The 27,392-nt window shown below is 46.2% G+C and overlaps 1 protein-coding gene across 9 annotated transcripts in view; it reads left to right on the forward strand.

The window, feature by feature from the left end:
• The first annotated feature begins 1,466 nt into the window (after positions 1–1,466).
• Positions 1,467–27,392, forward strand: part of ELAVL3 (ELAV like RNA binding protein 3) — a 94,979-nt gene continuing 69,053 nt past the window's right edge. For 2 of the 9 annotated variants that reach the window (XM_075577526.1, XM_075577529.1), the window contains exon 1: positions 1,469–1,750. In XM_075577526.1, coding sequence (XP_075433641.1) covers positions 1,742–1,750 — 9 coding nt within the window. In that variant the 5' untranslated portion in view covers positions 1,469–1,741. Of the gene's footprint in view, positions 1,751–27,392 lie in introns of all 9 variants that reach the window. The other 7 variants (XM_075577530.1, XM_075577532.1, XM_075577524.1 and 4 more) reach the window with 4 other exon arrangements.

The raw sequence follows: 27,392 nt of genomic DNA on the forward strand, positions 1-27,392 counted from the left end.
AGAGAGAGAGAGAGAGAGGGAGAGAGAGAGAGAGAGGGGGGGGCAGAGAGAGAGAGTGACAGAGAGAGAGACGGAAACAGAGGAGACAGAGGGACAGAGAGAGAGGGAGAGAGAGAGAGAGAGAGAGATACACAGAAAAGGAGAGAGGCAAAAGGAAGATTGAGAGAGGGAGATAGAGGGAGAATTATAGAGTGTGTGTGTGTGTGTGTTATATAGAGAGTGTGCGAGATAGAGAGTGTCAGAGAGAATAAAATATATATATACATACAGAGATAGATACAGAAAGAGAAAGACAAGGAAGATGGAGAGAGATAGACAGAATTGAGACAGGAGCGGTACAAGGAAGATAGAGAAAATGAAAGAGAGAGAGAGAGAGGATGGATAGAGAGAGAGGATGGACAGAGAGAGAGAGAGACAGACAGAGAGAGAGGATGGAGAGAGAGAGAGAGAGAGACAGACAGACAGACAGACAGACACAGAGAGAGAGGATGGATAGAGAGAGAGAGAGAGAGAGAGAGAGAGAGAGAGAGAGAGAGAGAGAGAGAGAGAGAGAGGGGGGGGGAGGATGGATAGAGAGAGAGACAGAGAGAGAGAGACAGAGAGGATGGATAGAGCGACAGAGAGAGAGGATGGATAGAGAGAGAGAGAGGATGGATAGAGAGACAGAGAGAGAGAGCATGGATAGAGAGAGACTCAGAGAGAGAGAGAGAGAGAGAGACAGAGAGAGAGAGAGAGGATGGATAGAGAGACAGAGAGAGAGAGGATGGATAGAGAGAGAGAGAGAGAGGATGGATAGAGAGAGAGAGAGAGAGAGAGAGGATGGATATATATATATATATATATATAGAGAGAGAGAGAGAGCATGGATAGCAGCGCAGATAGAGAGACGCCCGCCTGGCAGGTGTCACAATCCCCTCCCCTCTCCTCAGGGGTCCTTGGCATAGAAAGAGAAGGAAAAAAAAATACACAGAAAGGCGAGAGAACCTTACCACCTCTCCTCCTCCCCTCCCTCCCTCCTCTCCTCTCCCCCCCCCCTCTCCTCCCAGCCAATGGGGGACAGAGCTGCGCCATGCGGAGAACCGTATATAAGACAGGCTAGGGGTGTCCCCCACCGTTCAGACGGACTGAGAGAAGGAAGGCATGCACCGTCGCTTTTTGGGGGAATAAAGATCCTGGCAATTATTTCGCCTCCCCTCCTTCATCTCTCTCGCTCCCTCTCCGAAATCTCTCTCTCCCCCCCCCCCTCCCCTTATCCTCCTTCCAGACAAAGACCCCCCACCCCTCTCTCTCTCTTCCACCGCTGCCGCAATCTCCCTATATACATATATATATTTTTAGACATATTTCTATTTTTAAGGTCCCCCCCATTTTGGACCATTTTGGGAATTTTTCACCGTCCCGTCCCCCCCCCCCCCCCCCCCACCCGGTGAAAGAATAATATATATATATTTTTAAATCCCCTTTTTTGGGGGTGGTTTTATTTTTTCTCCGCCGAGGATATTTCGATTCGATTTTTCCGTTTCGAAGAAGAAGAAGAAGAAAAAAACCCCCCCACAGAATTTTCCATTTTGTTTTTTCCCCTCCGGTCCCGTGACGGCTGTGGGGAGGGGGCGGGGAGCGGCGGCGGGCGGCGGCTGGGGGGGGAAGGCGTAGCACGGACACGAAGACGCTGAGGAAGGTCGCGAGGCGGCAGGACAGACGCTCCCGAAAACCCTCCGGGTCCGACCTGCGTGCCCTAAGCATGGTGACTGTGAGTGCCGCCATCTTTGATTTTACCGACCGTTCCCGCTGTAGGTCTGTGCGGAGGGAGGGAGAGAGAGAGCGCAGGTTTAAGAAAGGGAGACGACGGGAGGCTATTTTCCAGCGCGGCGTTAGAGGAGGAGGGATGTGGGGGGTGGGGGGGGGTGAGATAAGTCCCCAAGGAATCCCTTGTGGGACATGAACGCATCTTACAATGCAGCAGTGGGAAGGAGAGGGGAGCGAGAGAGGTAGGGAGGGGGGGGGGGAGAGAGAGAAGCAATGGGGGGAGAGAGGAGGGATGGGCTGAAAGGATTCACTGTCTGTCCTTGATACGCTGAAGCATTGCTGGATGGATGGATGAAAGCTTAGGTCGCTAAAAATATGGATGAAGTGGATAAATCGATGGATCGATGGATAGCAATGTGGATGACTGGATAGATTGATGGATTCATGGGTAGATGGATAAATAGATGGATGGATCAATAGATAGATGGATAGATAGATGGATAGATAGATGGATAGATGGATGGATAGATGAATGGATAGATGGATAAATAGATGGATGGATAGATGGATAAATAGATGGATAGATGGATAGATAGATGGATATATAGATGGATAGGTAGATGGATAGATGGATAGATAGATGGATAGATAAATGGATAGATAAATTGATGGATGGATAGATAGATAGATAGATAGATAGATAGATAGATAGATAGATAGATAGATAGATAGATAGACGGATATAGAGGTGGAAGGAGACTGGAATAGGTACTTAGATACATGGATATATGGATAGTTGGGTGGATGGATTTACAGGATAGATAGATACATAGATAGATAGATAGATAGATAGATAGATAGATAGATAGATAGATAGATAGATAGATAGATAGATAGATAGATAGATAGATAGATAGATAGATAGATAGATAGATAGATGGTTGGAGGAATGTACTAGGTACACACACACACACACACATACACACACACACACACATATATATATTCAGAATTGTATAGATGGATCTACAGATGGACAGATAGGTAGATAGATGATATAAATATATATATGGGTGGATAGATCGATAGGTAGATGGATATATAGATATATCCATACGGACAGATCACCAGATACAGGGAGGCAGGGGCTGGATGGAATGCTGACACAGGCTGATACTATAGATACCCAGCACAGATTCTCCTGGTACCTACAGGCACATGGGAGGATGGGGAGGGGGGGGGGGGGAGAGGAGAAGAAGGAGGAGGAGGAGGAGAGAAGGTTCTTGAGAACAATAGAGGAGACATGGCAGGCTTTGGGGCGTGTGCCTGTGTGTGAGCACGCGTGTGCCTGTGTGTAAGCACGCGTGTGTGGGGGATCTGCTTACGGTGAATGTCATGTTTTTCATATAGCAACATCTGTAATGGATAGATAGAGCTAGGTACCCATTTAGATGGATACATAGATGGATACATAGGTAGATAATAGATAGATACATATATAGATGGACAGATGGATACATAGATCAATAATAGATATATAGATATATGGATAGATGGATACATAGATAGATAACAGATAGATACATATATAGATAAATACATAGATCGATAATATATATATATATATATATATATATATATATATATACACACATCGTTATATGGATACATAGATAGATAATAGATTGATTGATAGATACATATATAGATGGACACATAGATAGATAGATAGATAGATAGATAGATAGATAGATAGATAGATAGATACATAGATAATAGCTAGATAGATACACAGATAGATATATAGGTACATAAATAATAGCTAGATAGATAGACACATATATATAGATATATAGATAGTAAATAAATTGATACATAGATAGATGATAGATATACAGATAGATATATAAAGGCAGATATATGTGGATTAAAGGATGGATAGATAAATAGATACACAGATAGATAGATAAAGATTGTAAGAGATAGATAGGGTAAGATAGACAGATATAATTTACAGACAGTCAGACGGTTACAGTATATATATATATATTTACAAATATAGCTGTATGCTCATCTGTATGTCTTAGGCAGGTCTGCAACCCCGCCTTTCCCCATTATCACCCAGCATACAGCACTTCCACTGCAGCAAGGGATTCTGGGAAATGACATGCAAATGAGCACACAGTGTCACTTTTTGCCTCAATAACCATTTTTAACATGGTTCCCTATAGGCTGTATGCTGGGTGATAATGGGGGAAAGGCGGGGTTGCAGACCTGCCTAAGACATGCAGATGAGCATACAGCTATATTTGCATATTTGCTTTCCTGTGGAGGGTTTTTGTCACTTTTTTTACTCACCATAACTTAACTCAGTATATATATATATATATATATATATATATATATATATATATATATATATATATATATATAAACACTATATATACAATGTATAGATACTATATACATATATGGATACATTAGACACACACACACACACACACACACACATATATAGAATGATAATTAATGACAGTGCTTAGACACACAGCCTGTCCTGTGAAAGGCTGTATTGTGTTCTCATTCCCCCATCTGTCTAATTCTCTTTCCTTAACTGTCCCTTTCCATCCTTCCCTGACTCTCCCTCCCCCTCCTCTCCCTCCTCTCCCTCCTCTCCCTCCTCTCCTTCTCTCTCCCTCTCTCATTGTTTCCTTCCCTGCCCTCTATATCTCCCTGGTTCCTTTCTCAATTCTCCCTCTCTTCCTCGTGGTCTTTCCTTCGGTCTATCTGATAGATAGACAGATAGACAGATAGATACACAGATAGACAGATAGATAGATACACAGATAGATAGATAGATACACAGATAGATACACAGATAGATAGATACACAGATAGATAGATACACAGATAGATAGATACACAGATAGATAGATACACAGATAGATAGATACACAGATAGATAGATACACAGATAGATAGATACACAGATAGATAGATACACAGATAAATAGATACACAGATAGATAGATACACAGATAAATAGATACACAGATAGATAGATACACAGATAGATAGATAGATAGATAGATAGATAGATAGATAGATAGATAGATACACAGATAAATAGATACACAGATAGATACACAGATAAATAGATACACAGATAGATACACAGATAGATAGATACACAGATAAATAGATACACAGATAGATAGATAAACAGATAGATACACAGATAGATACACAGATAGATACACAGATAAATAGATACATACATAGATATATAGATACAAGATAGATAGATAGATAGATAGATAGATAGATAGATAGATAGATAGATAGATAGATAGATAGATACATACACAGATAGATACACAGATAGATACACAGATAGATAGATACATACATACATAGATAGATACATAGATACACAGATAGATACACAGATAAATAGACACACAGATAGATACACAGACAGATAGATACATAGACAGATAGCTACACAGATAGATACACAGATAGATAGATAGATAGATAGATAGATAGATAGATAGATAGATAGATAGATAGATAGATAGATAGATAGATAGATAGATAGATAGATACACAGATGCATACACAGATAGATACACAGATAGATAGATACAGTACACAGATAGATAGATAGATAGATAGATAGATAGATAGATAGATAGATAGATAGATAGATAGATAGATAGATAGATAGATAGATAGATAGATAGATAGATAGATACACAGAAAGATAAATAGATAGACAGAGACATATGGATTTATATATATAAAGGTTTACAATCTCAAGTTCCCCAGAGATAGATGCTTTGTGTGCACACACACACACACACACACACACACACACACACACACACACACACACACACACACACACGTTTATGTATGTGTATGGCTCTGCAGTAGGAATGTATATATGTATATATATGTGTAGTTCATTTGCATGTCATTTCCCAGAATCCCTTGCTGCAGTGGGAGCACTGTATGCTGGGGGATAATGGTGAAAGGCAGGGGTTGCAGACCTGCCTAAAACATGTGAATGTGCTCACAAGTGATATTCTTTATTGGCTATATGCTAACGGGGGAGGTTTTCTGTCGCCTTTTTCACCCACCATAACTTAAAATGTATATATATAAATTTTAAGTTATGGTGGGTGAAAAAGGCGACAGAAAACCTCCCCCGTTAGCATACAGCCAATAAAGAATATCACTTGTGAGCACATTCACATGTTTTAGGCAGGTCTGCAACCCCTGCCTTTCAACCATTATCCCCCAGCATACAGTGCTCCCACCGCAGCAAGGGATTCTGGGAAATGACATGCAAATGAACTTATAAGGGTTCCGTGTAAAAATGGATTTCAGGAAAAAGGTGACACGGTGTGCTCATTTACATGTCGTTTCCCAGAATCCCTTGCTGCCGTGGAAGCACTGTATGCTGGGTGATAATGGTGAAACGCAGGGGTTGCAGAACCTGTCTAAGACATGTGAATGTGCTCACAAATGATATTCTTTATTGGATATATATATATCAATACCTCTGCCGGGGTTCTCCCCCCCCCCCCCACTGCCCCCTGTCACTCTTTATGTCCCCGCCCCGTCACTCCTTGTGTCCAACCCCCACCCCTTGTCACACCTTGTGTGTCCCCCTGTCACTCTTTGAGTCCCCCCAACCCATGTCACTCCTTGTGTCCCCCCCACCCCGTCACACCTGGTGTCCCCCGCCCCCCCTTGTATCCCCGGCCCCCCCATGTCACTGCTTGTGCCCTCCATGCCCCCCTGTCACTCCTTGTGTCCCCCCCGCTCCCTGTCACTCCTTGAGTCCCCCACCCCCCCGTCACTCCTTGTGTCCCCCCCCGTCACTCCTTGTGTCCCCCCCCACCCCCCTGTCACTCCTTGTGTCCCCCGCCCCCCCTGTCGCTCCTTGTGTCCTTCCCGCCCTCCCCCTTGAGTGTCCCCCACCCCCCGTCACTCCTTGTGTCCCCCCGTCACTCCTTGTGTCCCCCCCACCCCCCTGTCACTGCTTGTGTCCCCTGCCCCCCTGTCACTCCTTGTGTCCTTCCCGCCCTCCCCCTTGAGTGTCCCCCGACCCCTGTCACTCCTTGTGTGTCCCCACCCCCATGTCACTCCTTGTGTCCCCCTGCCCCCCCTTGTGTGTCCCCCACCCCGTCACTCCGTTTGTGTCCCACACCCCCTGTCACTCCTTGTGTCCCCCTGCCCCCCCTTGTGTGTCCCCCACACGTCACTCATTGTGTTCCCCCAGCACCCCCCCTTGTGTGTCCCCCACCCCCTGTCACTCCTTGTGCCCCCCGCTCCCCCCTTGTGTGTCCCCCCCGTCACTCCTTGTGTCCCCCTGACCCCCCTTGTGTCCCCCACCCCCGTCACTCCTTGTGTCCCCCGCCCCCTGTCACTCCTTGTGTCCCCCGTCACTCCTTGTGTCCCCCCCTTGTCACTGCTTGTGTCCCCCCCATACCCCGCTTGTGTGTCCCCACCCCCTGTCACTCCTCGTGTGTCCCCCATTGTCACTCCTTGTGTCCCCTGTCCCTTCCGCTGTCATCCTGTGAAACAGTGATATTCTGCACAGATGAACTGTCTGCTAACTAACATGGCAGTTTGTGAGGCTGCTGTGTTACTGTGTGTGTGTGACTGAGTGTGTCAGACTGTGTGGGGCAGTGTGTGTGTGTGTGTGTAACTGTGTGTGTATGGTTGCTGTGTTACTGTGTGTGTGACTGTATGTGTCAGTCTGTGTGGGACAGTGTTTGTGTAGCTGTGTGTCATTGTATGTGTTACTGTGTGTGTGTGTGACTGAGTGTGTCAGACTGTGTGGGGCAGTGTGTGTGTGTGTGTGTGTGTGTGTGACTGTGTGTGTGTGGTTGCTGTGTTACTGTGTGTGTGTGTGTGTGTGTGTGTGTGTGTGTGTGTGTGTGTGTGTGTGTGTGTGTGTATGTGACTGTGTGTGTCAGCCTGTGTGGGACAGTGTTTGTGTAGCTGTGTGTCACTGCATGTGTGTCACTGTATGTGTTACTGTGTGTGTGTGACTGAGTTTGTCAGACTGTGTGGGGCAGTGTGTGTGTGTGTGTGTGTGTGTAACTGTGTGTGTAACTGTGTGTGTGTGGTTGCTGTGTTACTGTGTGACTGTATGTGTCAGCCTGTGTGCGACAGTGTTTGTGTAGCTGTGTGTCACTGCATGTGTGCCAGTGTATGTGTTACTGTGTGTGACTGTGCCGCTTGCCGGCGATTTTCGCTTGGTGGCGGAACCTTAAAACGGAACCCACCGCATGCTTGGCATAACCAGGCACAGGAGTGATAGGATGGGTAGGATGGGTAGGATGGGTAGGGTGGGTAGGATGGGTAGGATGGGTAGGATGGGTAGGAGTGATAGGATGGGTAGGATGGGTAGGATGAGTAGGATGGGTAGGATGGGTAGGATGGATAGGATGGGTAGGATGGGTAGGATGGATAGGATGGGTAGGATGGATAGGATGGGTAGGGTGGATAGGATGGGTAGGATGGGTAGGATGGGTAGGATGGGTAGGATGGGTAGGATGGGTAGGAGTGATAGGATGGGTAGGATGGGTAGGATGGGTAGGATGAGTAGGATGGGTAGGATGGGTAGGATGGGTAGGATGGGTAGGATGGGTAGGATGGATAGGATGGGTAGGGTGGATAGGATGGGTAGGAGTGATAGGATGGGTAGGATGGGTAGGATGGATAGGATGGATAGGATGGGTAGGATGGGTAGGAGTGATAGGATGGGTAGGATGGGTAGGATGGATAGGATGGGTAGGATGGGTAGGGTGGGTAGGATGGGTAGGATGGGTAGGATGGGTAGGAGTGATAGGATGGGTAGGATGGGTAGGATGGGTAGGATAGGTAGGAGTGATAGGATGGGTAGGATGGGTAGGATGGATAGGATGGGTAGGATGGGTAGGATGAGTAGGATGGGTAGGATGGGTAGGATGGGTAGGATGGGTAGGATGGATAGGATGGGTAGGGTGGATAGGATGGGTAGGATGGGTAGGAGTGATAGGATGGGTAGGATGGGTAGGATGGATAGGATGGATAGGATGGGTAGGAGTGATAGGATGGGTAGGATGGGTAGGATGGATAGGATGGGTAGGATGGGTAGGATGGGTAGGGTGGGTAGGATGGGTAGGATGGGTAGGAGTGATAGGATGGGTAGGATGGGTAGGATGGGTAGGATGGGTAGGATGGGTAGAAGTGATAGGATGGGTAGGATGGGTAGGATGGATAGGATGGGTAGGATGGGTAGGATGGGTAGGATGGATAGGATGGGTAGGATGGGTAGGATGGATAGGATGGGTAGGATGGGTAGGATGCGTAGGATGGGTAGGATGGGTAGGATGGGTAGGATGGATAGGATGGGTAGGATGGGTAGGATGGGTAGGATGGGTAGGATGGATAGGATGGGTAGGATGGGTAGGATGGGTAGGATGGATAGGATGGGTAGGATGGGTAGGATGGATAGGATGGGTAGGATGGGTAGGTTCCGCTATGTGAAGAACAGAGAAGACACAGAGATAGTATAGATTGTATTGTATTGTATTGTATGTCTTTATTTATATAGCGCCATTAATGTACATAGCGCTTCTCAGTAGTAATACACGTGGCAATCAAATAATTAACAGATAATATAAATAACAGGTCATGGGAATAAGTGCATCAGACATAAACGTAACATTAAGGAAGAGGAGTCCCTGCCCCGAGGAGCTTACAGTGTAATTGGTAGGTAGGGAGAACGTACAGAGACAGTAGGAGGGAGTTCTGGTAAGTGCGTCTGCAGGGGGCCAAGCTTTATGTATCATGTGTTCAGAATATCCACAGTGCTATTCATATGCTGCTTTAAGCAAGTGTGTCTTAGATTTGCTTTATATATGATGCAAGGTAAAAGTAATTCACTTACAAAAGGGCTGTAAGCATGGGGCATTGGGACCGCCCAGCGTCGGGCAGTGGTTGAGACCTGGGGGCACTCCTGCCTGATGATCCCCCTGCCGTGGCTAAACTTGCCCCAAGGATCCTCAGAATTGTCCACCACAAACCTTGGGGCCCCTCCGAACAGACTGTCTGCTCACCCGACGCGTTTCGCTCGGACGGCGCTTCATCAGGCGTCCACCGTAATAATAATATTTGGGCTTAAACAACATCGTCACAATACGTCCATTATTTTAAACGAGACGAAGTCCTTCAATGTCGCCGCGTCAATAGTTACCGATGATAGAAAAAAGTCAAACAGGGTTATTATGCACCGCCGGGTTTTTTTTTAGACTAATTACCATGGCCCTTTCGCTAACGAGCAGCCTGTACAATGAGCGTGGGAGGCAAAAGTGTCGCTTAATGACACTTACCCAGAGTGATCTCCGTGCGAGAGACTGATCGTCACAGCTGCTCAGCCAGGGAGAGGCGTGCCCGGGCAAACAGAGTATGTGCGGGTGTTTGTAATACAGGGTGTATGCGGGTGTTTGTAATACAGGGTGTATGCGGGTGTTTCTCATACAGAGTATGTGCGGGTGTTTGTAATACAGGGTGTATGCGGGTGTTTGTAATACAGGGTGTATGCGGGTGTTTGTAATACAGGGTGTATGCGGGTGTTTCTCATACAGAGTATGTGCGGGTGTTTGTAATACAGGGTGTATGTGGGTGTTTGTAATACAGGGTGTATGCGGGTGTTTCTTATACAGAGTATGTGCGGGTGTTTGTAATACAGGGTGTATGCGGGTGTTTGTAATACAGGGTGTATGCGGGTGTTTCTCATACAGATTATATGCGGGTGTTTGTAATACAGGGTATATGCGGGTGTTCCTAATATAGAGTATACCAGTGTGTTTATAATGCAGAGTATATGCGTGTGTTCCTAATACAGAGTATACCTGTGTGATTATAATACAAAGTATATGTGGGTGTTTCTCATACAGAGTATATGCGGGTGTTTGTAATACAGGGTATACCTGTGTGTTTATAATACAGAGTATATGCGGGTGTTTCTCATACAGAGTATATGCGGGTGTTTGTAATACAGGGTATATGCGGGTGTTTCTAATACTGAGTATATGCGGGTGTTTGTAATACAGGGTATATGCGGGTGTTCCTAATACAGAGTATACTGTACCAGTGTGTTTATAATTCAGAGTATATGCGGGTGTTCCTAATACAGAGTATACCTGTTGGATTATAATACAAAGTATATGTGGGTGTTTCTAATACAGAGTATACCTGTGTGTTTATAATACAGAGTATACCTGTGTGTTTATAATACAGAGTATATGCGGGTGTTTATAATACAGGGTATATGCGGGTGTTCCTAATACAGAGTACTCTGTACCAGTGTGTTTATAATGCAGAGTATATGCGGGTGTTCCTAATACAGAGTATACCTGTGTGATTATAATACAAAGTATATGTGGGTGTTTCTAATACAGAGTATACCTATGTGTTTCTAATACAGAGTATACCTGTGTGTTTATAATACAGAGTATGTGCGGGTGATTACAATACAGAGTATACCTGTGTGTTTATAATATAGATTATACCTGTGTGTTTATAATACAGAGTATATGCGGGTGTTTATAATACAGAGTATACCTACGTGTTTATAATAGAGTATTCCTGTGTGTTTATAATACAGAGTATACCTGTGTGTTTATAATACAGAGTATATGCGGGTGATTACAATACAGAGTATATGCGGGTGATTATAATACAGAGTATACCTGGGTGTTTCTAATACAGATTATACCTGTGTGTTTATAATACAGAGTATACCTGTGTGTTTATAATACAGAGTATATGCGGGTGATTGCAATACAGAGTATATGCGGGTGATTATAATACAGAGTATACCTGGGTGTTTCTAATACAGAGTATACCTGTGTGTTTATAATACAGAGTATACCTGTGTGTTTATAATACAGAGTACCTGTGTGTTTATAATACAGAGTATACCTGTGTGTTTATAATACAGAGTATACCTGTGTGTTTATAATACAGAGTACCTGTGTGTTTATAATACAGAGTATACGTGGGTGTTTATAATACAGAGTATACCTGTGTGTTTATAATACAGAGTATACCTGTGTGTTTATAATACAGAGTATACCTGTGTGTTTATAATACAGAGTATATGCGGGTGATTGCAATACAGAGTATATGCGGGTGATTATAATACAGAGTATACCTGGGTGTTTCTAATACAGAGTATACCTGTGTGTTTATAATACAGAGTATACCTGTGTGTTTATAATACAGAGTATACCTGTGTGTTTATAATACAGAGTACCTGTGTGTTTATAATACAGAGTATACCTGTGTGTTTATAATACAGAGTATACCTGTGTGTTTATAATACAGAGTATACCTGTGTGTTTATAATACAGAGTACCTGTGTGTTTATAATACAGAGTATACCTGTGTGTTTATAATACAGAGTATACCTGTGTGTTTATAATACAGAGTACCTGTGTGTTTATAATACAGAGTATACGTGGGTGTTTATAATACAGAGTATACCTGTGTGTTTATAATACAGAGTATACCTGTGTGTTTATAATACAGAGTATACCTGTGTGTTTATAATACAGAGTATACCTGTGTGTTTATAATACAGAGTATACATGTGTGTTTATAATACAGAGTATACCTGTGTGATTATAATACAGAGTATACCTGTGTGATTATAATACAGAGTATACCTCTGTGATTATAATACAGAGTATATGCAGAATGTAGAATATGCCCGGGTGTGTGTAATATAGAATATACCCTCTCTCTCCCTCCCTCCCTATATCCGTTCTCTCTTGCTTTCCCTCCCTCTGCCTTTCTATCTCCCCCTCTCTCTATCTCCTTCTCTCACACCCCTCCCTGTCTCTGCCCTCCTCTCTTTTCTTAGCTTCTTGCTGAAGTAGAAGGGAGGGTGCTGCTCTACATGCGAAACGCGCATACACAGCCGGACTGTTTTTATTCTCTATCTATCGTGTTTCCTGTATTCAACCCCCAAAAACTCAGGCAGCGGCAGTGCCAGCCTCCCCTCTCTCTCTCACACACACTACTACACCATGCCATGTATACACAGCGCAGGTACAGCGCGGGCAGCGGCACTGCCAGCCTCTCCCTCACACACTACTACACCATGCCATGTATACACAGCACAGGTACAGCGCGGGCAGCGGCAGTGCCAGCCTCCCCCTCACACACACTACTACACCATGCCATGTATACACAGCCCAGTTACAGCGCGGGCAGCGGCAGTGCCAGCCTCCCCTCTCACACTACTACACCATGCCATGTATACACAGCCCAGGTACAGCGCGGGCAGCGGCAGTGCCAGCCTCCCCTCTCACACTACTACACCATGCCATGTATACACAGCCCAGGTACAGCGCGGGCAGCAGCAGTGCCAGCCTCCCCTCTCTCACACACACTACTACACCATGCCATGTATACACAGCACAGGTACAGCGCGGGCAGTGGCAGTGCCAACAAACCCTCAGACACACTACTACACCATGCCATGTATACACAGCGCAGGTACAGCGCGAGCAGCGGCAGTGCCAGCCTCCCCCTCACACACACTACTACACCATGCCATGTATACACAGCACAGGTACAGCGCGGGCAGCAGCAGTGCCAGCCTCCCCCTCACACACAGGAAGGGGAGGAGCTGTGAGCCAAGATGGCGGCAGACCCTGGAGGAGGGAGAGGAGTGGGAACCAGGTCTCAAGCTAATCTGAATGCGGATAAGAAAGTTTCACTGGAAGCTAAAGTGCAGAAACTTTTGCAAATGAAAGAGTCAGAAAATATGGAAAAAGAGATGAATGAAAATGTTGAGCAGAAAGAAGCTGAAATGGAGAATACAGAAAGTCCGGCTCAGAACGAGACGGGTAAGAGAACTTCGGCTAAAACCAGCTTAAGGTTTAATGAAGCCAAGAGCAAAAGGCAGGCAGAACATGAGAAAAGGAGACTTGGGGTCACAGAAATTGTTATCCCACAAATTAGCAAGGACGTACACACTAATGCACAGGCAAATACAGCTACACCTGAGACAGAGACCCTGCAAGCAACTGTACCTGACGCAGTGACCCCGCAAACAACTGTACCTGACGCAGTGACCCTGCATATAGCTGCACCGGAGACAGAAAAACTGCATACAACTGTACCTGATACAGAGACACTACAAGCAGCTGAATGTTGCAGACAGGTGCAGGAATTAGCAGCCACACCCAAGTCAGACACACAGCAAACAGCCCATGCTGAGAGCCTGAATGATGCTGGCAATACACCTGAGACAGAGCAGCAAACAGCCCAGGCACAGGAAGAAGTGTCTGAAATAGAAATGGCTGAAGCAGTGGAGAACGCTGAAGCAGTAGAGGCTTTTGAGGCACAAGAAATGGAGATTCCTAAAGTGGGAGAGAAATCCATACAGCCTGCAGCAGCATCAAAGCTCTTAGCAGAAACAGGAGCGGCAAAAGCAAAGTCCTTAGCTGAAGCAGGAACGGCAGCAAAACCAACAGGAGCGGCTGAGCCAGCTCACCCACAGCAGTCAGCATGGAGTACAAGACGCCCAGGTACATCTTATTTGTCATTTGATGATGCCAGAAAGCGCAGGAACGTAGTCAGGCTGCATTATTGGGGGGATATGGCTCCTATACCGGACAGATTTGTTGTAGGAAAAGACTTGATCAAAGTTTCTCTTGGCTTCCAACCCAGTGAGGTTTATGCTTTGTTACGTGACCCTAATAGCAGGAACTACAAAGTCAGCTTTAAGACACCAGAAGGGCTAGAAAAATTCTGGTTTCGTTACAGAGAAGTGAAGGATAATCCAGAATGGGAATTCTTTAAAGTTATCCAGGTATCTCGCCCTGTGACCGTGGAAGTGAATATTATCTTTGATATTGAGACTGTAGCGGTAGAAGATATACGTTTTTGGCTACAAAGACAGTGCGATGTTCTGTCCGGTCCAGTGAAAAATATGGACGCTGAAGGTTTCTGGAATGGGGGCTACAAGTTTAAAGTTAAACTTAGATACACACACAATGTGGCATGTCACCTCCCAAACGCCATATATATTGGAAGGGATCGCGGGCGATGTTTTTATTGGGGACAGCCTAAAAAGTGTTTTAAATGTCATTCCCCCAGGCACTTAAGCTCAGCATGTGACAAAATCAGGTGCACTTTATGTGGTTCAATTGGTCATCACAGCTCTGAGTGTGACAAGGACATTGTCTGCAACCTGTGCTATAAATGTGGTCATTCCTTTAAAGATTGCCCAGAAGCCGAACACAACCATTATGGGCAAAATGACACAGAGTCATCAGAAAGTCTTCAACTTACACCTGCAAAAGAGGTTTTAAAGTCTCGGAGTCTGACATATACACTTCCAGCCCAAAGGGGTCAGACGGAGAACACAGGAGCGATCTGAGTTTTGTACCAAACACAGAGAATTCTACTCAGGAAGGCGGCGAACCCTGCAAAGATGGCGACGAACCCTGCAAAGATGGCGGCGAACCCTGAAAAGATGGCGGCGAACCCTGCAAAGATGGCGGCGAACCCCGCAATAATGAATGGGAAACAATATCAAATAAAAACAAGACTGCCCAAACCAGCTCTGCTGGAAAGAAAACGACAAAAAACTGGAGATAAAGGAACTGTCCAAGAAGAGATCTCACTGCACAATGCATATGAGGTATTGGAGGAGAAGATTTGGAGTGAAAAGATGGATGACGCAGACCCCGATATGTCGGACAGTCAGACCTCGCAGCAGTCTGGATCTATTCAGGACATTGAGATGGTCGGACCATCAAATAAGAGAAATCTGCCATCAGAGAGTCCCCCCGGGAGAAAGAAAATGGTCAAAAAGAAAAATGGTGCTAAAAAGAAAAAAAAAAGGGTGGTGGTGATTCACTAAATATGCCAAAGTGCCCCTCTCCGCTGAAGGCGGTAACTAATTAATGTGAATAGTATTAAGGGGAAAAGACCCGGACTGAAGCCTTTTCTATTCTGAAGGACTTTAAGAATTAGATTTTCTTTTTGCAGGAAACTTGCCTGATTACTTTGTGTTATTTATCTATCAGTAAAGTGTGTATATAACAGAGGGAATCTGAGAGGTTGAAGAGATGCGTTTAGATATCTTTGAAAAGGGAATCTCTGTAAGATAAATGTAATGTTTATGTCATTCTCTGGATGCTATTCTGTGAGTATTGTGTGTATTTGTAAATAATTGTATTTTGTATTTAAAATAAAAAAAAGATTCCCCTCACACACAGTACTACACCATGCCATGTATACACAGCACAGGTACAGCGCGGGCAGTGGCAGTGCCAGCCCCTCCCTCACACACACTACTACACCATGCCATGTATACACAGCACAGGTACAGCGTGGGCAGCGGCAGTGCCAGCCTCCCCCTCACACACACACTACTACACCATGCCATGTATACACAGCGCAGGTACAGCGCGGGCAGCGGCAGTGCCAGCGTCCCCCTCACACACACACACACACACACACAGGGCTGGGTATTGTTGACCCTCAGAGGCTATATAATAATATGGAGTGTTTGTGTCAGGCAGAGAACGATCTCTGTCCTGAAAGACCCATTGTGATGAGATCTCTCTGCACGTGTCTCTCACTATCTCGTTCTATCTCTCATTTCACATCTCTCCTCCTCTCATCTTTTCTTTCTGCTTATCCCCTCTCTCCCTTTCTGTTTGTCTTTTATTCCTTCTTTCTCTCTCTCCTCTCTCTCTCTTTCCCTCTCTCGCCCCCTCTTCTCTCTCTCTCCCCCTCTTCTCTCTCTCTCCCCCTCTTCTCTCTCTCTCCTTCCCTCTCTCTCCCCCTCTTCTCTCTCTCTCCCCCTCTTCTCTCTCTCTCCCCCTCTTCTCTCTCTCTCCCTCTTTTCTCTCTCTCTCACACTCACTTTTCCCCTCTTTTTCTTCTCTCTCGTCCCCTTTTTCTCCCATTCTCTCTCCCCATTCTGTCTCTCTCTCCCTCTGTCTGTCTCTCCCTCCTCTCTTCCTCTTCCTCTCTCTCTCCCCCCTCTTTCTCTCTCCCCTCTCACTATCTCTCCTCTCTCTATCCCTCCTCTCTCTCACTCTTCCCCTCTTCCTCTCATTCTCTCTCCCCCTCTCTCTGTCTCTCTCTCACTCTTCCCCTCTATTTCTCCATTTCTCTCTCCCCTCCTCTCTCTCCTTCCCTCTCTCCCTCATTATCCCACCTTCTCACTATTCCTCCTCTCCCCCTCTCTCATACACCCCACTCTCCCTCTCTTTCTCCCCTTTTCTGCTCTATCACCCCCCCCCCCCCCTCTCTCACTCTCTCCCCCCTCTCTCACTCTCCCCCAATCCCCTAATGGCAGCCATATTTATTGAGGCCACACATATGAATAAAAAAAATGAATAATCAGCATGTTTTGGTCATCCCATGTGAGACTGAAGTGGTTAAAACTTGGGGGGGGGGAGAAGAGGGTAGCTAACCCTATGGAGCTCACACAGTTTCTATGGCAACCGGGCCTATAGGCCTCAGGCCTATATTTGGGGCCTACTGAGGCAGATGTCTACAGAGGGGGTGGGAAAGGAGGAGGGGGGCAAATAAACCCCATTGCTGCCAGAGGGGGTTCTGTATAAGCCCGTGCTCTTGAGAGCACTCTGCAATACGACGCGTTCTCCATTGTCTCTTAACAGTTTTCTCAAATCCTGACCACCAATGCAGCGAGAAATCCCACAGAAAAGAGGTTTACATAAAAAATAAATAAAAACCCTATTAAGCAAGGATTTCCCATAACGCGAAAGCGCTCAACCATGCAACCCCTTGTCTGACATCTGTAATGTCCGCCGCCTGGTATAAAGTGTTCAATGGGTTTTTTAAAACAGACCCCAAAAGACGGAGGCCCCACGCTGCTCTCGTTTGTAACTTGTTAATGAACCAGCTCTAAACGAGTTTAGCATTCAGCAGCATATTGAATATTTTCTTTTTTTCATATCATACCTATTTTTATATCATATTTTATATCATACCTAACTGTGGGGTTACTCCCATCCAGACCCCGAAATAGGAGAGGGAAATAACGCTGTGTTAGTTATATCATACCTAACTGTGGGGTTACTCCCACCCAGACCCCGAAATAGGAGAGGGAAATAACGCTATGTTAGCTATATCATACCTAACTGTGGGGTTACACCCACCCTGACCCCGAAATAGGAGAGGGAAATAACGCTATGTTAGTTATATCATACCTAACTGTGGGGTTACTCCCATCCAGACCCCGAAATAGGAGAGGAAAATAACGCTGTGTTAGTTATATCATACCTAACTGTGGGGTTACTACCATCCAGACCCCGAAATAGGAGAGGGAAATAACACTATGTTAGTTATATCATACCTAACTGTGGGGTTACTCCCATCCAGACCCCGAAATAGGAGAGGAAAATAACGCTGTGTTAGTTATATCATACCTAACTGTGGGGTTACTACCATCCAGATCCCGAAATAGGAGAGGGAAATAACGCTATGTTAGTTATATCACACCTAACTGTGGGGTTACTCCCATCCAGACCCCGAAATAGGAGAGGAAAATAACGCTGTGTTAGTTATATCATACCTAACTGTGGGGTTACACCCACCCTGACCCTACAGAAGCCCTATTTCAGGGTCTGGATGGGAGGAACACAAGTTTAGGTCTGACCTAACTAACGTAACATTAATTCCCCTCATTAACCGTAACGGAATTTAGTGGATGCGCGTTGTTCTGATTACACCTCCACATTTGCATATCGCGTGCATATCATTATCACTAACGGACGTTATAATTACGGTGCAGGCTGGGCTCAGTCTCACACCTGGTCAGGGTGCTGGGTGGGTGCAGGCTGGGCTCAGTCTCACACCTGGTCAGGGTGCAGGCTGGGCTCAGTCTCACACCTTATTTATTTATTTATTTATAAAATGTTTTACCAGGAAGTAATACATTGAGAGTTACCTCTCGTTTTCAAGTATGTCCCGGACATAGTTAATATGACAAATAATACATGGTTAAAAATACAGTTACATAAATCAACAGGGTATACATTAATAGGAGGGGGAAATAACGCTGTTAGTTATATCATACCTAACTGTGGGGTTACTCCCACCCAGGCCCCGAAATAGGAGAGGGAAATAACGCTATGTTAGTTATATCATACCTAACTGTGGGGTTACTCCCATCCAGACCCCGAAATAGGAGAGGGAAATAACGCTGTTAGTTATATCATACCTAACTGTGGGGTTATTACCATCCAGACCCCGAAATAGGAGAGGGAAATAACGCTATGTTAGTTATATCATACCTAACTGTGGGGTTACTCCCATCCAGACCCCGAAATAGGAGAGGGAAATAACGCTATGTTAGTTATATCACACCTAACTGTGGGGTTACTCCCATCCTGACCCCGAAATAGGAGAGGGAAATAACGCTATGTTAGTTATATCATACCTAACTGTGGGGTTACTCCCATCCAGACCCCGAAATAGGAGAGGGAAATAACGCTATGTTAGTTATATCATACCCAACTGTGGGGTTACTCCCATCCTGACCCCGAAATAGGAGAGGGAAATAACGCTATGTTAGTTATATCACACCTAACTGTGGTGTTACTCCCATCCAGACCCCGAAATAGGAGAGGGAAATAACGCTGTGTTAGTTATATCATACCTAACTGTGGGGTTACTCCCACCCAGACCCCGAAATAGGAGAGGGAAATAACGCTATGTTAGTTATATCATACCTAACTGTGTTGTTACTCCCATCCAGACCCCGAAATAGGAGAGGGAAATAACGCTATGTTAGTTATATCATACCTAACTGTGGGGTTACTCCCATCCAGACCCCGAAATAGGAGAGGGAAATAACGCTATGTTAGTTATATCACACCTAACTGTGGGGTTACTCCCATCCAGACCCCGAAATAGGAGAGGGAAATAACGCTATGTTAGTTATATCACACCTAACTGTGGGGTTACTCCCATACAGACCCCGAAATAGGAGAGGGAAATAACGCTATGTTAGTTATATCACACCTAACTGTGGGGTTACTCCCATCCACACCCCGAAATAGGAGGGGGAAATAACGCTATGTTAGTTATATCATACCTAACTGTGGGGTTACACCCACCCAGACCCCGAAATAGGAGAGGGAAATAACGCTATGTTAGTTATATCATACCTAACTGTGGGGTTACTCCCATCCAGACCCCGAAATAGGAGAGGGAAATAACGCTATGTTAGTTATATCACACCTAACTGTGGGGTTACTCCCATCCAGACCCCGAAATAGGAGAGGGAAATAACGCTATGTTAGTTATATCATACCTAACTGTGGGGTTACTCCCACCCTGACCCCGAAATAGGAGAGGGAAATAACACTATGTTAGTTATATCATACCTAATTATGGGGTTACTCCCATCCAGACTCCGAAATAGGAGAGGGAAATAACACTATGTTAGTTATATACCTAACTGTGGGGTTACTCCCACCCAGACCCCGAAATAGGAGAGGGAAATAACGCTATGTTAGTTATATCATACCTAACTGTGGGGTTACTCCCATCCAGACCCCGAAATAGGAGAGGGAAATAACGCTATGTTAGTTATATCATACCTAACTGTGGGGTTACTCCCATATAGACCCCGAAATAGGAGAGGGAAATAACACTATGTTAGTTATATCATACCTAACTGTGGGGTTACTCCCATCCAGCCCCCGAAATAGGAGAGGGAAATAACACTATGTTAGTTATATCATACCTAACTGTGGGGTTACTCCCATCCAGCCCCCGAAATAGGAGAGGGAAATAACGCTATGTTAGTTATATCATACCTAACTGTGGGGTTACACCCACCCTGACCCTACAAAAGCCCTATTTCAGGGTCTGGATGGGAGGAACACAAGTTTAGGTCTGACCTAACTAACGTAACATTAATTCCCCTCATTAACCGTAACGGACTTTAGTGGATGCGCGTTGTTCTGATTACACCTCCACATTTGCATATCGCGTGCATATCATTATCACTAACGGACGTTATAATTACTGTGCAGGCTGGGCTCAGTCTCACACCTGGTCAGGGTGCTGGGTGGGTGCAGGCTGGGCTCAGTCTCACACCTTATTTATTTATAAAATGTTTTACCAGGAAGTAATACATTGAGAGTTACCTCTCGTTTTCAAGTATGTCCCGGACATAGTTAATATGACAAATAATACATGGTTACAAATACAGTTACATAAATGAACAGGGTATACATTATATACAAGACATTGCATGCACAGTTACAGATAATATATATTATGGGCGTATGAAACAGTTACAGACCAGATTAAAATGTGAGACAGTCTTAGATTTGAAAGAACTTAGACTGGTGGTGGATGTGAGAGTCTCTGGTAGATTGTTCCACTTTTGGGGTGCACGGTAAGAGAAGGAGGAGCGGCCGGATACTTTGTTGAACCGTGGGACCATGAACAGTATTTTGGAGTCTGGTCTCAGGTGATAGGTGCTGCATGTGGTAGGGGTGAGGAGCTTGTTCAGATAGGTGGGTAGCTTGCCCAGAAAGTATTTGAGGGTGAGACAGGAAAGGTGAACTTTGCGCCTTGACTCGAGTGATGACCAATCTAGTTCTTTGAGCATTTCGCAGTGGTGTGTGTTGTAGTTGCATTGGAGAACGAAACGACAATTTGAATTGTAGAGGGTGTCAAGTTTGCTAAGGTGGGTTTGGGGTGCCGAGCCATATACTATGTCTCCATAGTCGATAATAGGCATTAGCATCTGCTGTGCGATACGCTTTCTGACCAGGAGACTTAGGGAGGATTTGTTCCTGTAAAGTACCCCTAGTTTGGCATAGGTTTTGGATGTCAGGGTATCAATGTGCATCCCAAATGTTAAGTGGGAGTCAAACCATAAGCCCAGGTATTTAAAACTAGTGACAGGAGTTAGGGTGGTGTTAGCGTTGGTTCTGATCTGGAGCTCAGTCACTGGAAGCTTTAAAAATTTAGTCTTGGTCCCAAATACCATTATTACAGTCTTGTCAGTGTTTAAAAACAGTTTGTTTTGGAAAATCCAGTTTTCGAGTCTCAAAAAGTCAGACTGAAGTACGTGTTCAAGGTCGGAGAGGCTATGGCTGTGTGCATATAGGATTGTGTCATCTGCATACATGTGTATTGAGGCTTCCTTACAAGCTGTGGGAAGATCATTGATGAACATCGAGAAGAGTAGGGGCCCCAGAACAGAGCCTTGCGGGACGCCACAGGTGATATCCAGGGGGTTGGAGTTAGAGCCTGAGATGGACACATGTTGGGATCTTCCTGATAGGTAGGACTGAAACCAGTTTAAAGCATGTTTCCCTATTCCAGAGCTCTGGAGTTTGTTAAGCAGGATAGCATGATCAACAGTATCAAAAGCCTTTGCAAAATCTAGGAATACTGCACCAGTGAGTTGTCCCCGTTCCATCCCACACTGGATTTCATTGCAAACTTTTAGCAGGGTAGTTACGGTGGAGTGTTTGGGACGAAAGCCAGATTAGAATTGGCTAGGGAAATTAGTCTTGGTGTAGAAATCGCTTAATTGGGAGTGGACACATTTTTCCATGACTTTGGATAGGATTGGGAGAAGGGAGATTGGCCTGTAGTTTGAGACAGTGTTTTTGTCCCCACTTTTGAAGATTGGGACAACTCTGGCAGTTTTCCAGGTCTTAGGGGTATGGCCTGCAGACAGGATAGAGTTGACTATGGAAGCAATTGGTTTGGCAATTGCTGGGGCACCAAGTCTTAGGAACCTGGTCAGGGTGCTGGGTCAGTGCAGGCTGAGCTCAGTCTCACATCTGCTCAGGGTCCTGGGTGGGTGCAGGCTGAGCTCAGTCTCACACCGTGTCAGGGTGCTGGGTGGGTGCAGTCTGTATTCTGAAGCCAGGGCACGTTGGTATGAATGGCTCCCGATAGCATTAACACAGTTCCCTTTTAAATCACTCCAAGTCCTGTAATATTTCCTCCACTTTATTGGGAAAAGGTAGCAGGGTACAGATACTTGTGGATGGTGTGTAGTGGTGATTATTAGTTAGGAACCGGTAAAAAGAGATGGCCTCACCAAGGGTTATAAACAGAGAAAGGTTCTTTACTCACTGTCTCCAGGGTTGAAAAGAAAGTGAGGTGCGGTGTGGGCAAAGGAAAAGTCTAGGGGCAGACCATGTCTGAACAAACAGGAGGGGGGGCAGACTAGCCCATTCTGGTGAGGATCTCAGAGACTGCTGTAGCAGCTCACTGATGTCATGCTCGCAGGCAAGGAGTGCAACATTGTTGCAAGCCACGCAGGCACAGTATGTGTCTGCAGACTCCATGCAGCTGGGAATAAAATCTGACAGGCAGAAACTGCAAAGGAGAGAGGGGGGTGAGTCAGAAATGTGGCTCTTGTTCCATAACACTCCCCGTCTGGTATCTGTAGATACCACTATATGGCAAGCTATGTGGAACATATGTGCAATACATACAACATAACAATATACTGCAAAGGTCCATATTTCCATAGCAATGTGATACCGGCTGGTACCACTGGCATCAAAGTCCTTTGGCCAGGCCTTCCAGTAAGGGAAGCCAGGTGGGTGCGCAGCTCTTGGTTAGCTTGACGCACCACAATGTCTCTTAAAAGTCCACGGCACTGGTAACCAGTTTTTCCCCATCACAGTCCGATTTGGGCATTAGAAGGATAGTCTCTGTAATGGGTCTTATTGAGGCGGCCTCCTACTCTCATGAGGCCGTCGTTGTCGATGAAGGGATTCAACTTCCAAAGTGGACTGTTTTTGTGAACACTCTTCTTTCCGCGAATGCAATTGATCTCTTCCGCATACGTTTCTCTTTGAACATGACCGAGAACAGTTTCCTTAGCCTTTGTAATTTCCTCTACGGTGCGCAGCTCTTTGCAGATGTGCCAGCCGTGGCAGCCGGTAGTTTTACCATCTGGTGTCTGGCGGAAGGAGGAGGCTATATGTCCGAGATGGGCTACTGCTCGCAGAAGGACCGTCCATCTTGAGAAGCGTTGGAATCGGTGTGATCCGAATGCGTTTTTGTGCGATACATTGGTGAGTACCACAGATACTTGTAGGGGCCTTATCTCCGTATCCTTTTCGGGATCCACGAGTCCAAAATCGTCAACTGGGGTTGGTAGCGTTTCCGCAGGCTGCGCAAGAAACATTGGTCCTGTGAGCCACGACGTATTCTGCAGTTGAGATGCGGATACTGATCTGGTGGCGTGATCTGCGGGATTTTGCTCTGTGGGCACGTGGTGCCATTGTTCTGGTTGGGTTGACTTCCTGATTCTTTCTACGCGGTTAGCTACGTATACGTAGAATCTCCTTTTCTTATTGTAGATGTATCCCAGTACCACCTTGCTATCTGTGTAGAGTTTGACGGCATCTGGTTTGCTGTCCATCTCATTCTCGATAAGCTCCGCCAGTTCTACTGCTAGCACTGCACCACACAGCTCGAGTCTGGGTATAGTATGGTCAGGTTGTGGCGCCAGCTTAGCTTTGCCAAGGATGAACCTGATGTGGCAACTTCCATACACGTCCGTGGTTTTTAGGTAGGCCACCGCTGCTATAGCTTTGGTGGAGGCATCTGAGAACACGCAAAGCTCTTTGCTGTGTGCGGCGGTGAGAGATATAGGTGAATAGGGGCGTGGGATTTGCAGTTGCTCGAGGGCCTTCAGGGAGTGTTTCCACGTTTCCCACTCTTTCCGTTTTTCTGGAGGTAGTGGGGTGTCCCATTCCTGTTTTTCGAAGGACATTTCTCTGAGGAGGGACTTCCCTTGTATAGTGACAGGAGCCACGAATCCTAGCGGGTCGTAGAGACTGTTAACGGTGGACAGGACTCCGCGACGTGTGAAGGGTTTTTCTTCGATGGCTACCTGGAACGTAAAGGTGTCTGTTTTAAGATTCCAGCTTATCCCCAGGCTCCGCTGTATGGGAGGCGTGTTGGTCCCCAGATCCAAATTCTTGAGATCTGGTGCTTGATCATCTGCGTGAAACGCCTTCATCACTGTGGCGCTGTTGGAAGCTATTTTGTGCAACCTTAGGTTGGCCTTCGCTAACATCTTTTGTGTCCTCTTGAGTAGATCTACGGCTTCTTCTTCGGTGGGAACTGATTTTAATCCGTCGTCCACATAGAAGTCTCTTTCGACGAAGCTCCTGGCGTCTTTCCCGAACTCTGCTTCTCCGTCTTGGGCCGTTCTTCTGAGGCCGTAGGCTGCCACTGCAGGTGATGGGCTGTTCCCGAAGACATGTACTTTCATGCGGAACTCCGTGATTTCTTTTTCTATGTCGTCATCTTGGTACCACAGGAATCTTAGGTAGTTACGGTTGTCTTCTCGCACAAGGAAGCAGTGGAACATCTGTTGAATGTCTGCGGTTACAGCGATAGGTTCCTTGCGGAAGCGGATCAGCACTCCCAGAAGACTGTTTGTCAGATCCGGCCCGGTGAGGAGAACATCGTTTAGGGAGACTCCCTGATGCTGGGCACTGGAGTCGAATACCACTCGGATTTGGCCAGGTTTCTGGGGGTGGTAGACGCCAAACGACGGGAGGTACCAGCATTCTTCGCCTTCTTTCAGTGGGGGCGCCGACTCTGCATGGCCACTGTGGAAGATTTTTTGCATGAAGGCCACAAAGTGTTCCTTGGTCTCCGGTTTCCTTTGTAGGTTACGGCGGAGCGAAGCGAGCCTAGACATAGCATGGTCTCTGTTGTTTGGGAGGCGTCTTCTTGGCGAGCGGAAAGGTAGTGGGGCCACCCAACTGCCCAATTCGTCCTTGAAGAGCTCCTTATCCATTAACCTCAAGAATTCTTTGTCTTCCATTGATGGCGCCTGTTTGTCGTCGTCCTTTGTTGTCTGGAACACTGTACTCCCTAGGTCATCGGGGTATTTTCTTGCCACAGGCGCGTCTCCGTAGTTCCTTTTGGTCTCGAGCTTCTCGTGGACCTGAAAGTGGTTCGGACAAGGTTTGAAGTGGGATATACGACCGTTTTCCAACAAGTTCGTCTGTAGGGCGCCTACGTTGTCGGGTCCTCGTATCCTGTCTATGCATACTTCTCCCACTACCACCCATCCTAGATCGAGCCTTTGAGCGCTTGGGCCGTTGTGGTCCCCATTTCGCTGTTCGCGGATCTTGTGTGCTCTCATGATGTCTCTGCCAAGTAGCAGCAGGATCTGGGCATCTTCGTCTAGAGGTGGGATATGATCGGCAATGGTTTTTAGATGGGGATGGTGTCGCGCCACGTCTGGCGTGGGGATCTCAGTCCTATCTTCTGCCATGTGATTGCACTCGATGAGTGTGGGAAGGGGCATGCTCACTTTGCCGTCTATTGAGCATATGGTGTAGCCATTCACTCTTCTCCCTGTAGTCTCCATTCGCCCTGCGCACGTTCTGAGAGTGTAAGGAGAAGTACTGTCTTGTATGTTGAACATATCGAAGAATTCTGACCTGACCAGCGATCGGTTGCTCTGGTCGTCGATGATTGCATACATCCGTTTGGCTCTTTGGGGTTGTCCCTCTGGGTGCACTGCTACCAGACATATTTTAGAGCAAGATCTACCGTCGTTTCCTTCTCCGCATACTTCTGTGCATTTGGATGCTACTGACGTCGGGGGGGGTGTGTCTCCCACTTCTTCCTCCCTGCCCTGCTTTGTCGGAGGGTTAGGGGCTTTGCTTGCTTTGGGCTTCATAGCTTCCGGGTGTAGAGCGGCTATGTGCCTGTCGCTATCGCACTCTGTGCATTTCATAGCTTCTTTGCAGTCCTTGAATAAATGAGTTGTGGAAGCACAACATTTGAAACAGGCTCCCCATTCCCTGAGTAGGTTCTTTCGCTCCTCTATGGGTTTCATCCTGAATCCGAAGCACTTGTTAAGTGGATGCGGCTTTTTGTGGATAGGGCATTCTTTGTTAAGGTCCCTTGGTTTTTTGTCCCTGTCGGCCGTCTGGCTGGGACTCGCGTGGGTCGTAGGGGGCACGTCCGTCCTGTGGACCGAGATGGGTGTTCTGGAGTCCTTGCACCTTGCTGTTGACCTTTCGTTCCTCGGGTGGCTGGCGCTGGATGTGGTTTGCGCACCTAAGATGAAGCTGGGGTCGTTTCTTGTCTTTGCCGCTTCGCAGATGAAGCTCACGAAGAATGAGAATGGGGGGAAGACAACCTGCTTCTCCCTTTTGTATTTGGAACCTTGTGAAAGCCACCTTTCTTGGAGGTTGAAGGGTAGCTTCTCCAGGATGGGTCTCACTCCACGAGCTGAATCTAGGGCGTTGAGACCTATTAAGGAATGGTCTTTCCTTGCGAACTCCAGTTCTTGCAGCAGGTCTCCAAGATCTCGTAACTTCGAGTAGTCTTTATTCGTGATCTTGGGGAAGCTCTCGATTCTTTTGAAGAGTGAATCCTCGACTGCTTCAGGGCTGCCATAGGTCTCTTCTAGCCTTTCCCACACTAGGTCCAGACCTACTTGGGGTTGATGTGCATTTGCCGTCCGAAGTCTCTGCGCTTGCTCCCTGGATACGTTCCCCAAGAACTTAACTAACAGGTTGAGCTCTTCCCTTGCTGAGAAGTCCAAGCTG

Source organism: Ascaphus truei, chromosome 20 (assembly GCF_040206685.1).
Source record: "Ascaphus truei isolate aAscTru1 chromosome 20, aAscTru1.hap1, whole genome shotgun sequence".
In the NCBI taxonomy this organism is placed as follows: Eukaryota; Metazoa; Chordata; class Amphibia; order Anura; family Ascaphidae; genus Ascaphus; species Ascaphus truei.